The sequence below is a fragment of the Alligator mississippiensis genome, chromosome 8, assembly GCF_030867095.1.
Source record: "Alligator mississippiensis isolate rAllMis1 chromosome 8, rAllMis1, whole genome shotgun sequence".
NCBI classification, from domain to species: Eukaryota; Metazoa; Chordata; order Crocodylia; family Alligatoridae; genus Alligator; species Alligator mississippiensis.
Genome location: NC_081831.1, coordinates 60,602,460 through 60,614,719, shown reverse-complemented (window position 1 = coordinate 60,614,719; position 12,260 = coordinate 60,602,460). Strand labels below are relative to the sequence as shown.

The following is a 12,260-nucleotide window of genomic DNA, read 5'->3' as shown; positions in this document are numbered from 1 at the left end:
AGGACTGGGTTGTTTGGGGTTTTTTTAAGTGTGCCATGGTTCTTTGATCTCCTGGGTGGAGAGGCAGCTCTTCCCGTCCTGGCATTGAGTCTCCCAACAACCTTCAAGGGTTTGCTGAAAAGTGGCTTATCCTAAGCCAGTTTTTCCTCCTGGCTTGGTTTTGCTTAAAGTTCCTAATTAACTAAACCCAGAGCTTCATCCAGTGAGCATCCCAACAGCGAGCTCATCAAGACTATTCATAGCTCCTTGCAGAGAAGCTTGATTAGAGATGGGTATGATTAATTGTGGACAGAGCTATACCATGTGCTTGACTTCGCCTCACATGTCAGTTTGTCATCTGCATCCATTTCTGATCCAGGGGCATTCTGCTGGCACTAGAGGATGGACCTCTGTGCTCTCCCTTCTCTCTCCCTGGGCTCCAGCAGATTTTTCCTCCCCTCATCTCTTTTTGATCAAAAGTTTTTGATTAGCAGTAGTTTCAGGAAGGCAGCCTCTCTCTCTCTTTCTCTCTTCATATTTTGAACACTGAGACACAATCACAGCAGTCCCTCTACTGCCACATTGGTTACAGTGTCTCTTTGAGAGAGCTGCTCATGCAGCGCTTGGAAATCTTGGCTCAAAATCGTCCCTTCTCTTTGTGACCACAGCATAGACCTCTAGCTAGCATATGGTACTCCTGAGGGACACTCTTAGAGGACACTCACCCTAAGGTAACACCTTCCTGTACTTCCAGACTCCAAGACTAGCTGTGTTTCCAGACAACATCCTATGCCCTAAAGCCCCTGTTGCCTCCTTCTTATGGCTTGGCCTGTTCCTCCATAACCTTATATGCAGAACGCACAGTAGGTTCCTCCTTTGGCCCGTACCCAGTCACCAGACCGCTCAAAGACTCCTCTCTCCGCTCCCATCAAGTCCTTTGCATTCTCAGCACATACCCTGACCCCAAACTCTTGCTCTTCCTGCTGCTCCGCATTCCTCTCAGGCACTCCGCAGAGCCATGTTCCTTTCAGTCAGACCCGTGTTTACACTGGACATAGTGGGAGGTGGTTAAATTAACAAACTTGAACTGGGGAATAGTTGTTTCTTTCTCCGATACAATCTCTCCCCCCACTCCCTTCCATCCGTCCCTGTGCAGCTCCATCTCGGAGGATGCATTCCACAAGCATTCCAGGCCGTGGAAGGATCCTCGCTGGGGAGAGCTATCCTAGGAAAACAGAGTTCAGGTTCTGAAAGGGATATGCCACAGACAGCGACTACAGGCACAGCCTTTCTAAGACCAGGCCTCCCACAGGCTCTGTTAGGGAGACATCGTGGGGTTTCACGCTCAATTCTTTCAGTAAGAGGATTAATTTACAGACACAAAAAGTCCATCCATGAATTGTGCTCATGGGGTCACCGGCTGACGAGTCAGGCCCTGCCAGAGTGGAGGCTCAGTGGAGCTTCTGGCCCATAGGAAAGTGTGTGGCCATGACAAATGAACAATGGTGTCTCTCAGCCGGACAAAGTTAGCTGCTTTGTGGCAACATCTGGTGCAAAATGGCCTTCAGGAGGTCTTGCTAAGCTCTGGTGTTTTTTTTGGTCTTTTTTTTTTTTTTTGGGGGGGGGGGGGAGGCAGGGGGGTTGTGTGCTGAAACAATCTTCTAAAGGGACTCCTCCTCCTCGCCAGAGATCTGGCAAGCATTTTAGGAACCCAGACATGGCCTCCGTTATCCAGTGCTTCAAGGAGATTTCTGTGCAAACACAGGCATGCTTTGCATCCTGTGTCCTTATCTCTTCTCGCTACCTGACACACAGGTGGTGTTGGATACAAGGGGAGCTTGTGACACCACTGCCTATGCTGGGCAATGGGAACTTCCCTGTATGCAACATGTTCTCCAGCAGGAAATTCACTTGTTTTAGCAAGTCCAGTTCCCCTGTCCCACCACTATGTATTGTCTTTGTTAACTATTAAATTGTAGCTGCCTCCTTTCAAATCTAGCATCCTCCTGCCTGGTCTAGCATGTATGATTGCAAGTTACCTCTCTCCAGCACCTTCCATCTTGACTCATACTAAGTGCTTCATGAAGTGGTGTGAGGTATACACCCAGGGATCATTTCATGGCCCCTAAGCTTCCCTGCCTTTAGGCGGATTCTGAGCCTGAAGAGTTGCTTTAAGACAGGTCAACCCCAGACATCCTGGTGCCCAGCTCAGACCCCAGTAATACACAGGTGATTCTCATCCTATGTTATGAGTCAGCCTTAAAGACCACCAGAAATAGAGCCCTTGCCCTTATGAGGGCATCTGTTTGATGGAATCCCATAGGCATCTGCTTGGAGGGTATTAAACATGCCCCAGCAGGAACCTCCTCACAGGAAATGAATTTGACATTGCACATTCCCTTGGATCATTTCCATGAAGACTTTATCTGACATAAATCACAGCTTTTGTGTTTCACATGTCAACTGATTTTTAATTTTGTGTATGAGGAAAAGCAGTGTAATGGCAGAGGGCTCCCCTCAGAGCTGCTCAGAAGCAGAGCTATCACAGACTTCAAAGTTCTCCAGAGGACACCGTCATCTCTGCAGGGTGTGAGGAGAAAGAGACACCAGCGTCCTCACACTCCCCTCTCATCCTGTCGAATGAAATCTTCCATTGCCATAGTCCCTTTCAACCTGAACAATTCTAACATACTTTGCAGCAGCTACACTCAAGGATGGGACAGGCGCTGAACGCCAAAGCCAGTCATCTAGGTAAGAGCAAAGAGAAGTTTTCCAGTTTGAAGCCGAGAAAGGGCTCAGTGTGCTGCTGGCTTCTGTATTCTCCAGCTAGTGGAAAGAGACAGCAGGTAACAAACTCCACAAGATGACGCATGTGCAGCAAACTGGCACAGAAGGAGCACACCCCCTTCTGCCTCCACCCACCCCCCACTTTCAGTGAAAGATGCCCAAGTAGAGCAGAATCAGGAGCGCTCCAAACTCCGCAACGTGGGGACCCATTTCAATAACACTTCTCATCAAAATTCCACTTTTATCTCATCTATTATATATTGCATTACATTACTGTAAAGTACCACGTAAAGTCCTATATTAAAGCAAGTTATAAAGAGACAGAAATAGCTATGGTGGAGCCTCCTTTGGAGCTGGTTATAGCACCATCTGTTAAGGATTTATTACCAAATCATTCCCCAGAATGATTTTTTAATAACTTATTAAATGAAGTTACATTGAGGGGTGATTAAATAAATATCAATAGCTAAATGGGGCCTACACTTCTGCCCTCAAGGCTGTGCCCACATACCTCTCCCAAGAGACTCCTATGTACCACCTCCAGCCTCGCTCAGTACAACAGCATATTGCTGGGTATTCCTGCTCCTGCTGCTAATTCCCAACCCAAGGCTGGCTAGATTTACATGCGTAATGGGCCAAATAGGAGGTGCTGATCTTGGGTGCAAGGGGAGCAGCCCAGATGCTAAGGAACAGGGATCATGATTTCATGAAACACTTCAGAGCCAGGGATAAGAGCATGGGAGCTAACTTGTATGCAAACAAGGAATTTCCTCAGTTCTTTAAATAGTCTGCACTTTTGATTAACACTTAAGGATAGTTTTCAGCAGACTAGACTGACAGCCCTGGGAACTGATGTTCTTGTGTACAAAGACAATAGCAACCTGAACTTCCCTTCCAGCTGCTTTCTGCTAGCACCCTGCCCCCGGAAAAGCAGGGAGTTCAAGCCTCATAGCACATTTGCTTCCTGGCTGAGAGCTGCAACAAACCCATCAGAGCCAAATTGTACTTGCAAATTGTGCGATGTGGGCCAGAACATGTCAGTACAAGGCAGAGTCCCCTTTCTGAAATCACTTTCCATAAAGACCAATGAACAGGGGCTAGATAGAAAAAAAACCCTTCGATCAGTTCTGAGGCAGTCTCTGTACTGTGGTAGCAACCAGTGCAGCAGTTCCCCCACCTCCCTACACCCACACCACGCAGGGTGCAGTGCAAATGAAGGAGCCAGCATGCACCCTGCCCTGAAGAGCTCAGTCAAAAGGGGAGGGGGGAACACGACAACAATGGCAGGCAGACGAGCATTTATGCAGGTGACCATTTTTTAATACTCGTCAAAATAAATATCAGTCTGCCCTAATGCTTACACGTTTAGCAGGCATCACCTGGAGGCATACTGCTTACTAGTCCATTATCAATTCCCTGAGCTCACCTGTACCTGCCTCTTTCACAGCATCACCTGGTTTCCAAAGAGAATCTGGGGCAAGAACAAAAGCGCACAGAAGACAGCCAATTTCCATAGGAAAAAATCTTTTATTTAACAATATATCAGGTTCCATCATGGCTCCATGGAATTCAGATTCCATATTATTGATTACTGAGGATGATATGATACTAGGTGAAAGCAGCTGTGTAAAAGGCAAAAGAATTAAAAAGAAACGTGACAAGGAACAACAAGAGAATGCATCATTTGAGTGAACCCAGCACTCTGGGCCACGGCCCAGGAACCAAACTGAAACCTAAAGGCATGGATGGAACGTGATTGGAAGTCACAAGATGATCAACCAGGGAGTGAGCTGCTGGGCCCTGCTGATACTGTGCTCAAGGGCTGGAAGAAACACACCCCCCACTCACAATGAGGAGATCGAAGGAAGGGAACAAGTGTTCATGAGAAGAGGCACTCATTTTGGAGCCCTTCTTAAATCAAATTATCTGCTGCCTGCCAAAGAGAAGCTTGAGTGGATGGTTCTGTGTGGAGAGCCTTGGAGAAAGCATGCGCTAATGCATTAATTCCATTAATGAAGGCAAAATGTTAAACCGTCATTAGCTTTGTGCTGTGGCTGAAGAGCATCTGTATTCTCTGCATACAGCAAGTACATCAGCAGGGCAGCTAACGTACTCCCAGCACATTCATTAGCTGTCCTCCTGCATCTGACTCACAGAAACCCCAGCAATTCACAGGAGGGTCCCAGGACCTGCTACCTCAGATCTCTTACAATCAAGAGGAAGCTGCTGGCAGCATCAGTGTTAGTGTCAGGAGGGCTACTTGGGATGGAGGAGGGAAGAGGAAGGGCATGATCCAGACAGAATGCTTGGGAGATGTTAACTGCTTCTCTGCCCCAACACAGGTGGGCATAAACAGCTGGGGGCTGCAGCACCACTGGTTGATCACGTGACTTGAGATTTGCTACCTAGGAAAGTGGAAGGGAAAGTGTTTTTTCTTCAGAATACTGGATCGTGGGATTTAATGAGATGACCCAAATGTGCTCATGGCTGTGACGTATGGTGTTCAGGGCTCATCTGTCAGGCAGGGTGTGTCTGCATATACTTGGTATGTACACACACTCCCAAGGATGGATGCATTTTTACATCTCTGAAATGTGGGAGCATGCCACGTTACAGGTGTTTGTGCACGCGTGCACGCTACCACAGAGACACCAGGGTCTCTTGCCCCTTTTCACTTCAGCTTGCTAACTTCCCCTTCCACAGAGAACCAGGTACTGCACAAGTGACACTCCATGGATTTGCTGTGTTGATATAATGCAGGAGCTTTGAACATTAGAAGCTGCAATTGGAGAGTAATAACCAGAGGCAGAGACAAGCCTCCCCATGGGCCTGGAGATGGCTTCCATGGGGCACATGCGCATCTCCCTGCACAACCAATGATCCTTGAGCCGACTGAACCAACGAGTCCATTCAACCACGGGCTCTAGTTAGGCACAAGGGGCCTTCTCCAGCACAGGGAAAGTTTGCATTTAACTTGCACTCTTCAGTTCAAAATAAGAAGGGGTGGGAGAAGCAAAGCCACCACACTGACAAGCCCCCACATGTTAAAATGTGAGAAGTCAGGCCCCCAATGCATGAGGGACAGGCAAGGAGGTGGCTGAAAAATCATGAGGTTTAAAATTAAAGTCTGAGGTTCTGGTCATTTCTTTTTTGCCTTTGAGTCTTGGGTCACATTTGCAAGCTCTTCTCCACAACCAGGAAGGCAAGAAACTCATCTATAAACTTATGATCAGATCTTCACGTGAGAATGATACGACTCCAGCTCCTGGAGCGGTAGGTACAAGGAGGCTGGGAGTTGTGAGGGGGATAGCTTGGAAAAGTTAGTTGTGATCAGGAAAGAGGGAAGCAGCCTGAACTGGGTCCTAAGCAACTATATTTTAATGGGAAGTAAGATCCTGCATTATATCAACGAAGCGGGGAATGCCCACCACAGCTCTAAATATTCTTGGGAGGAGCACTATGCTGCAGTCTCCTCTGGAGAGCACTGAAGCAGGCACCAGAAGAGATATTACAGGTTATCCTGCCAGGCGAGGGACTGAACACCTAGGGGACCAATCTGGGCCCCTCAGGCCAGTTTCATGCAGCAGCTCCTCCCCCCACTTCCCCATCTCTTTTGGAGAGCAGTTTTGGGACCTGGATTTTCATACAATAATCTAGGCAGTTCGCACCTCACCCCATATACCCGATTCCCCATGGCCCCCTGGGACACATGCCCGCGCGCGCACACGCCCTCGAACGAGCCTCCTGACTTGGATCGTAGCATGACAATGTTTTACACCCGTTCTTGTGGTTAATTTTTTTTTTTAGTTCTCATTTGTTTTTCTAAGAAAAAGCAACCAGAAAATAATTCAGAGTTTATACAAAACGTCTTTACATTATTTCTTCCAAAAAAGACTAGTATTTACACGAACAGCAACAAAAAAACAGAACAAAAAAAAAAAAACCTTCAATTCTTTCAATGAAAAGAACAAAAGGGACACCCAGGTTTAGGGCCCAGCAAACTGAGGTGCTCAGAAAGATCAGAGCTCAGGTTTCACCCTGGCACATTATTTACAAGCGTTTCCAGCTGCCCACAGCAAAAGGAGTTAGTTGGGTGGGTCGGGGTGACTAAGCAACACCCCCTTCTCTACTGGTGACTGGTGGTTTTGTCTTACTGCTTTGTTTCCTTCAGCAGTTAAAAGCTGAGGGTTAAGGACCCCAAGAAGGGGTGGAGGTGATGGGGAGAAGACACTGCACTCGAGGACAGCAACCACACTGGAGAGCTAACATTAAAAAAGGTAGAAAAACTGTGTTTGCTTTTGGTATGGCATCTGGCCAGGCTCCCTGTAATTCCCTAGCCCCTCCCTTCACCCGTTCCCCCAGCCCCAGCCCCAAGCTGAGTCTCAAAACCATTGTCAGTCGCTCCTTTCCAGGCTGTGAAGTGAAACCCCCTGTAAATAAACAGCTCTTTAAACATCATCATTCCCAGACGGGGCTTTCTCCTGTGGTAGGAATCTGGAGGATTGTTTCTGGGTTCCTTGCGGAAACAGGAAGATGGGGACAAGGGAGAAAATTTTTCTTTAAGACACAATGAGAAGCTTTTTGCCATTTTAAACAGCAGACTCAGGTGCTCCTCTGCAGAGCACTGAAAACCCTGGACACCTTGGCCAACCTCCACTGAGCACGCCTCAAAGTGCACTATTGTCTAAGCCCTTTAGAAACACCTCAGCAAAACACTCTGCCCAGCCCGGCAGCTCTGCGGCACAGCATGGCATCCTGCATAGACGTCCCGATGGGGAAGGAAAGGCGCATTTGGGAGGGAGGGAAGGAGGACGAGGTGAGATCAAAAGGTGCTAAATGAAACCCCTCGATACAGCCATGTCTCAGAGTGGCAGCTGGGTGTGCGCCTGGGGTAACACTCTCCCCTTCTGCTGCGACTCACCCAGGGACAGCAGGGAGGGTCCTGTGATCAGATTAGCTTAAGTTTCCTGTGATTCTAAGGCTCTGGTTCACCCACTATCAAGGCAGTGATGGCTCCAGCCACTGATTTGCTTTAGCCTGGAAAAGCGCAGGCTCAGGGGTGATCTGATGGCCACCTACAAGTTTATCAGGGGTGACCACCAGTATCTAGGGGAACGTTTGTTCACCAGAGCGCCCCAAGGGATGACGAGGACGAATGGTCACAAACTACTACAAGATCGTTTCAGGCTGGACATAAGGAAGAATTTCTTTACTGTCCGAGCCCCCAAGGTCTGGAACAGCCTGCCACCGGAGGTTGTTCAAGCGCCTTCATTGAACACCTTCAAGATGAAACTGGATGCTTATCTTGCTGGGATCCTATGACCCCAGCTGACGTCCTGCCCTTTGGACAGGGGGCTGGACTCGATGATCTTCCGAGGTCCCTTCCAGCCCTAATGTCTATGAAATCTATGAGGCCTGGAAGGGGATGGGGGAGAGGGTGTCTTGCTGCTCCTGGCCTTGCCTGGGGTGGACCACAGCTGCTCCACTGGCCCTGAGCTCCCATTTTCCCCTTTCTAACAACCATTTGCTCCCTTTGAGCAGTGTCCCAGGAGGCCATTTCCACAGACCAAAGCACCCCTTTTCCAACAGGACCTCATCACACCCTCCACCATTCCCCATCTCTCCTGGTCCAACATCTGGACCATTGCTGCCTAGGCAGGTGTTCAGACTCGATGATCCTTTCTGACCCTAGCATCTATGAATCTGCCCCCTGGAAAGGAGGTCTTTGTGCCAGAGAGAGAAGGCACTAGGCCAAGAGACCCCCTGTCATGGGAACAGGTCAGCTGCTGGGGCATGTGCTCTCCATTTTGTTCTGTGCTTTTTATGCCTTCTCTTCCACTGAGCTTTCCCCCAGCAGGGGCCAAATCTGCCCTTCTGCCTGCAATTCTCTCCAAACTTTCACCAAACTTTGCCCACCTCCCCCCCCACTCTCTGCCCCGCATTGCACTTCCAATATTTGGGGCCTCAGCAAATCTAAAGAGCTGAGCTCACACCACACATATGTATGGGAAAGGCTGAGGGAAGGTAAGGGCCCAGCACAGCACCCTGGGAGACTGACATGGGAGCTCCTGCACTGTGCCATGGCCTAAGCACTCCAAGCTCCCATGCCCCATCCACATGTCGGTGGAGCATCAAATATGAGTCTCCACTCAAGCCTGACAGTCACTAGGGAAACCAGAGAGTTCTGGAAATTAAAATGCGAATGGAAAAAAAGGCCCAGCTTCCTTCTGTAGCAAGACTGAGATGAGCGAAGGCAGATCAGGGTCTAGATGACCTCTGGAGAAGAGTAGTGGTATGGGGAGCTTTCTCCAAATTCCAGTCTATCCCAGCCAAGGCCCAGAACCAAAGCCCAACTGCAGTAGCCACATAATATCTGCTCCCTCTCACACGGAGATAGTTTGCTCTCCCTTCCCTTCTCCTGCTCCCCAACCCCTTGTTCTAGGCTCCTGAGTACATGTTAAGTAACAACTTCAGGCCCGTTTTCCTCTTCTCTCTCCCAAATGGAAGCACCGTGGCCTGAACCCAAGGACCCAACCCACTTCACAATATGCTCAAATGATGAATCCAGGGATGAAACCTATGCCTAACATCTTGGCTATTCCCTCCTGTCTCACCTCAGCACAGTCCTAGATGCAGCCTGAGACGGGCAACCAGTGCCATCCTACTACCACCTATGACTGGGATCATCTGACCCCAGCACTCTTTCCTGCCTAGGCAGGGGGTTGGACTCAATGATCTGTTGAGGTCCCTTCCAACCCTAGCATCTGTGAATCTACCTTCCCCTTGCTTTTGAAGAAACCAGCCCGGCCACTCTCCATCCTAGGGAATGAGATCAGGCGGGATGCACACTGGGGAGAAGACGCACCTTTTCTAGGGGGGAGAGGGCTCAGAAGAGTCACCATGTGGTGGAAGGACAGGAGGCTGCTGGCTCTGTGTGGGGGAGGCAGAGCCCTCTCACACATACTGACCGTTCAAGACGTCATACATTTTTTTTCTTTTCTTTTTTTTAAAAAGAGACTAAAACAAGAGTCAACGGCTACGAACTGTGAACACAAAAAGTTTAGGATGGCAACGACAGCAGAAGGCATGAGTCCGTGTTCTGTGGCCAGGAGGCCCCACCACGGCAGGTGGGGCAGAGAGGGGAGGGGAGCGTGCCAGATGGCTGAGGGTGGCGGCTCAGAGTCCCACCAAGAATTCACAAAAATAAAAACGTTACAAAAATTAAAATAATAATAATAATAAGTAAGTCGGGTTTGTCAGCTTCCTCCCTGCACGGTCTCTGCATCCTCGCTGTGCCTCGGCAAAGGCTGCCTCCCCAAGCTGCTCCTTTCCACACCGAGTAGGAGGCTCTTTTCTGTGGCCCCCAAGTTCATCCGACTTCCCAGGACCATTCTGGACCTAAGCCACCCAGGGCACAGCCCCCAAACACAAGAATATTCAATGTAATAAAATATAGATGAGGAAGCTGAAAGGGAAAATCCCAAAAAACAAAGCAGGAGTGGAGTCTTCTGGTGTCACCAGTGGTGTCCGAGAGTGAGGAAAGGCACGAAGCCCACGCACGCTGGGTGCTGCACGCGCTAGGGCCGCATCACGGCCGGATGGATAACAGAGCCAGGATGCAGTCTGAAGCAGCAGAGGAGGATGCTAAAGGCTCACCCTCAAGTCTTGGGATTACAAAAGCTGAGAACTACAAAACTAAATACAAAGGGAGAACAGAGAGAGCGTGCGAGCGAGTGATCCACTATCTGGTGCGAGACCCTTGCGCTCCCCTTGTCTTGCCATGGGATTTGATTCACTTCTTCCCTCATGGAGCGAGCACACTGGTGGGGAGCGCCAGCAGCTGCCCCCAGGGCCCTCAGCTCTCTAGTGCTCTTGCATTGGTGGGTAGCTGAGGCTGCTCCTCAGACCTTGTAGTAGATGTTGGCTGGGCTCTGGGGGGGCATCTCCTGGACGATGTAGACGGGGTGCCCATAGTCCCCGCTCACCTTCTCGTAGTGAGGGCAGTAGTTGTTTTCTGTAGTCCGTAAGGGGATGATGATATCGCTGGGTTCTGAGCCTGCATTACCGCTGCACTTTGGGCTGGCCAAGGTACTGAGTGACAAAGCCGCTGCCCGCTGCTGGGTGTGCTTCCGGTGCCGCTTGCGAATCTTGATCAGGAGGACAACGAGGAAGATGATGATGAGGATGAAGATAACACAGCCAGCACCGATGGCAGCAAATACTGCTACCTTGGAGCTGAAGAATCCATCACTGGGACCTTGAGTTTCCTTGCCATCCTGGTTAACAGAACCTGGGATGAGGGAAGGGGGAAAGAAAAATAGTTGTTAAATTAATTTTGTGGAGCTCAAATCCCATCATCCCATGGGCTCAGGGGACTGACAGGTCTCCCTTCAAAGTGCATGTTCCCCCATTGAAGAAGGAAAACCAGCATGCAGAGGGCAAGGGGTTCTCCAGCTCCTCTGGCAGCATTGGGGAAAGGAGGTTCTGTCCTAGGGATTATGGCTCAAGGATCAATGTAGGGGCCTGGTATCCATACCACTCCCAAGTTCTGACACACCAAGCAGCTGGCAACCCCTGCAAGGGTCCCCTTCTGCAGCATCTGCATCCTCACTGCCTCAAGCTGGTTGTCAGCTTGCTTTGGATGGGCTGGGCTGCTAAAATGGTATGGGCAGCAATCTGATTAGTAGAAGCATCTGAGCCACCAACTCCAGATAGGTAGACAGACAGATACTCTGCCAGTATACCTACATACTCTTGCTGAGGTGTCTACACTGTCCCACCCACCCCTTTGCATATGCTGGACTCCCCACACCAATGATCCCATACCCCTTTGGCCCCTTTCAGTATGGCAACATCTGGGAGGAATCCTGGACACTCACAAACAAGATCCCACAGCTCATCCTCTCCTCACCCCAATGTTGTGCTTTATCCTCTCACAGCCCCTGATTGGACTGGAGACAGAAAACTGTTCCTATCCAGTCTATAATCAGAACAAACCCCAGGGGTCCCTGCTCCCCCTCTGCATACTCGAGTGCTCTAATGGAAGTGGGTTGTGAAGTCTGTGCAGACCTGCTATATCCTGTTACTGACCCCCCACCTCTCTCTGACCCCAGGCCAAGGCTGCCCCAGGCCCCTGAAGGGAGGCTGTTTGGCCTGTCTGTATCAGAGGTGGAGAAATGGAGCAGCTTTTCCCCACTTCATCTGATTTTGCTTCTCCCTCTCAGCAGGGTCAGGAACTCAGGAAACCACTTTCAAAGAGCTCTCACATAGGTTCAGCTTAAACATCCCAGCAATCTCCATCTCCCAAGCCCTCTATTCTGCTTCAGTAAACAGAAGAAAAACAAAGAGGGCAGAAAAGCCACACTCCTCCTCCTAGGATACTGCCAAAGGCACTGAGGAACTGAACAGGGCTCTGGGAGCTTCTGTCCACAGTCCAGCTCCAGAAGTTGAGCAGTGACTTCAGGAAATGGAGGGTGAGTGATCCCTGGCTGGTG

General features: G+C 49.7%; 1 protein-coding gene across 2 annotated transcripts in view; it reads right to left on the bottom strand.

Moving 5' to 3' along the window:
- Positions 1–4,273: 4,273 nt before the first annotated feature.
- Positions 4,274–12,260, bottom strand: part of EFNB1 (ephrin B1) — a 101,193-nt gene continuing 93,206 nt past the window's right edge. For both annotated transcript variants that reach the window (XM_059732768.1, XM_014607219.3), the window contains one exon: positions 4,274–11,056. In XM_059732768.1, the coding sequence (XP_059588751.1) occupies positions 10,668–11,056 (389 nt within the window). In that variant the 3' untranslated portion in view covers positions 4,274–10,667. The remainder of the gene's footprint in view (positions 11,057–12,260) is intronic.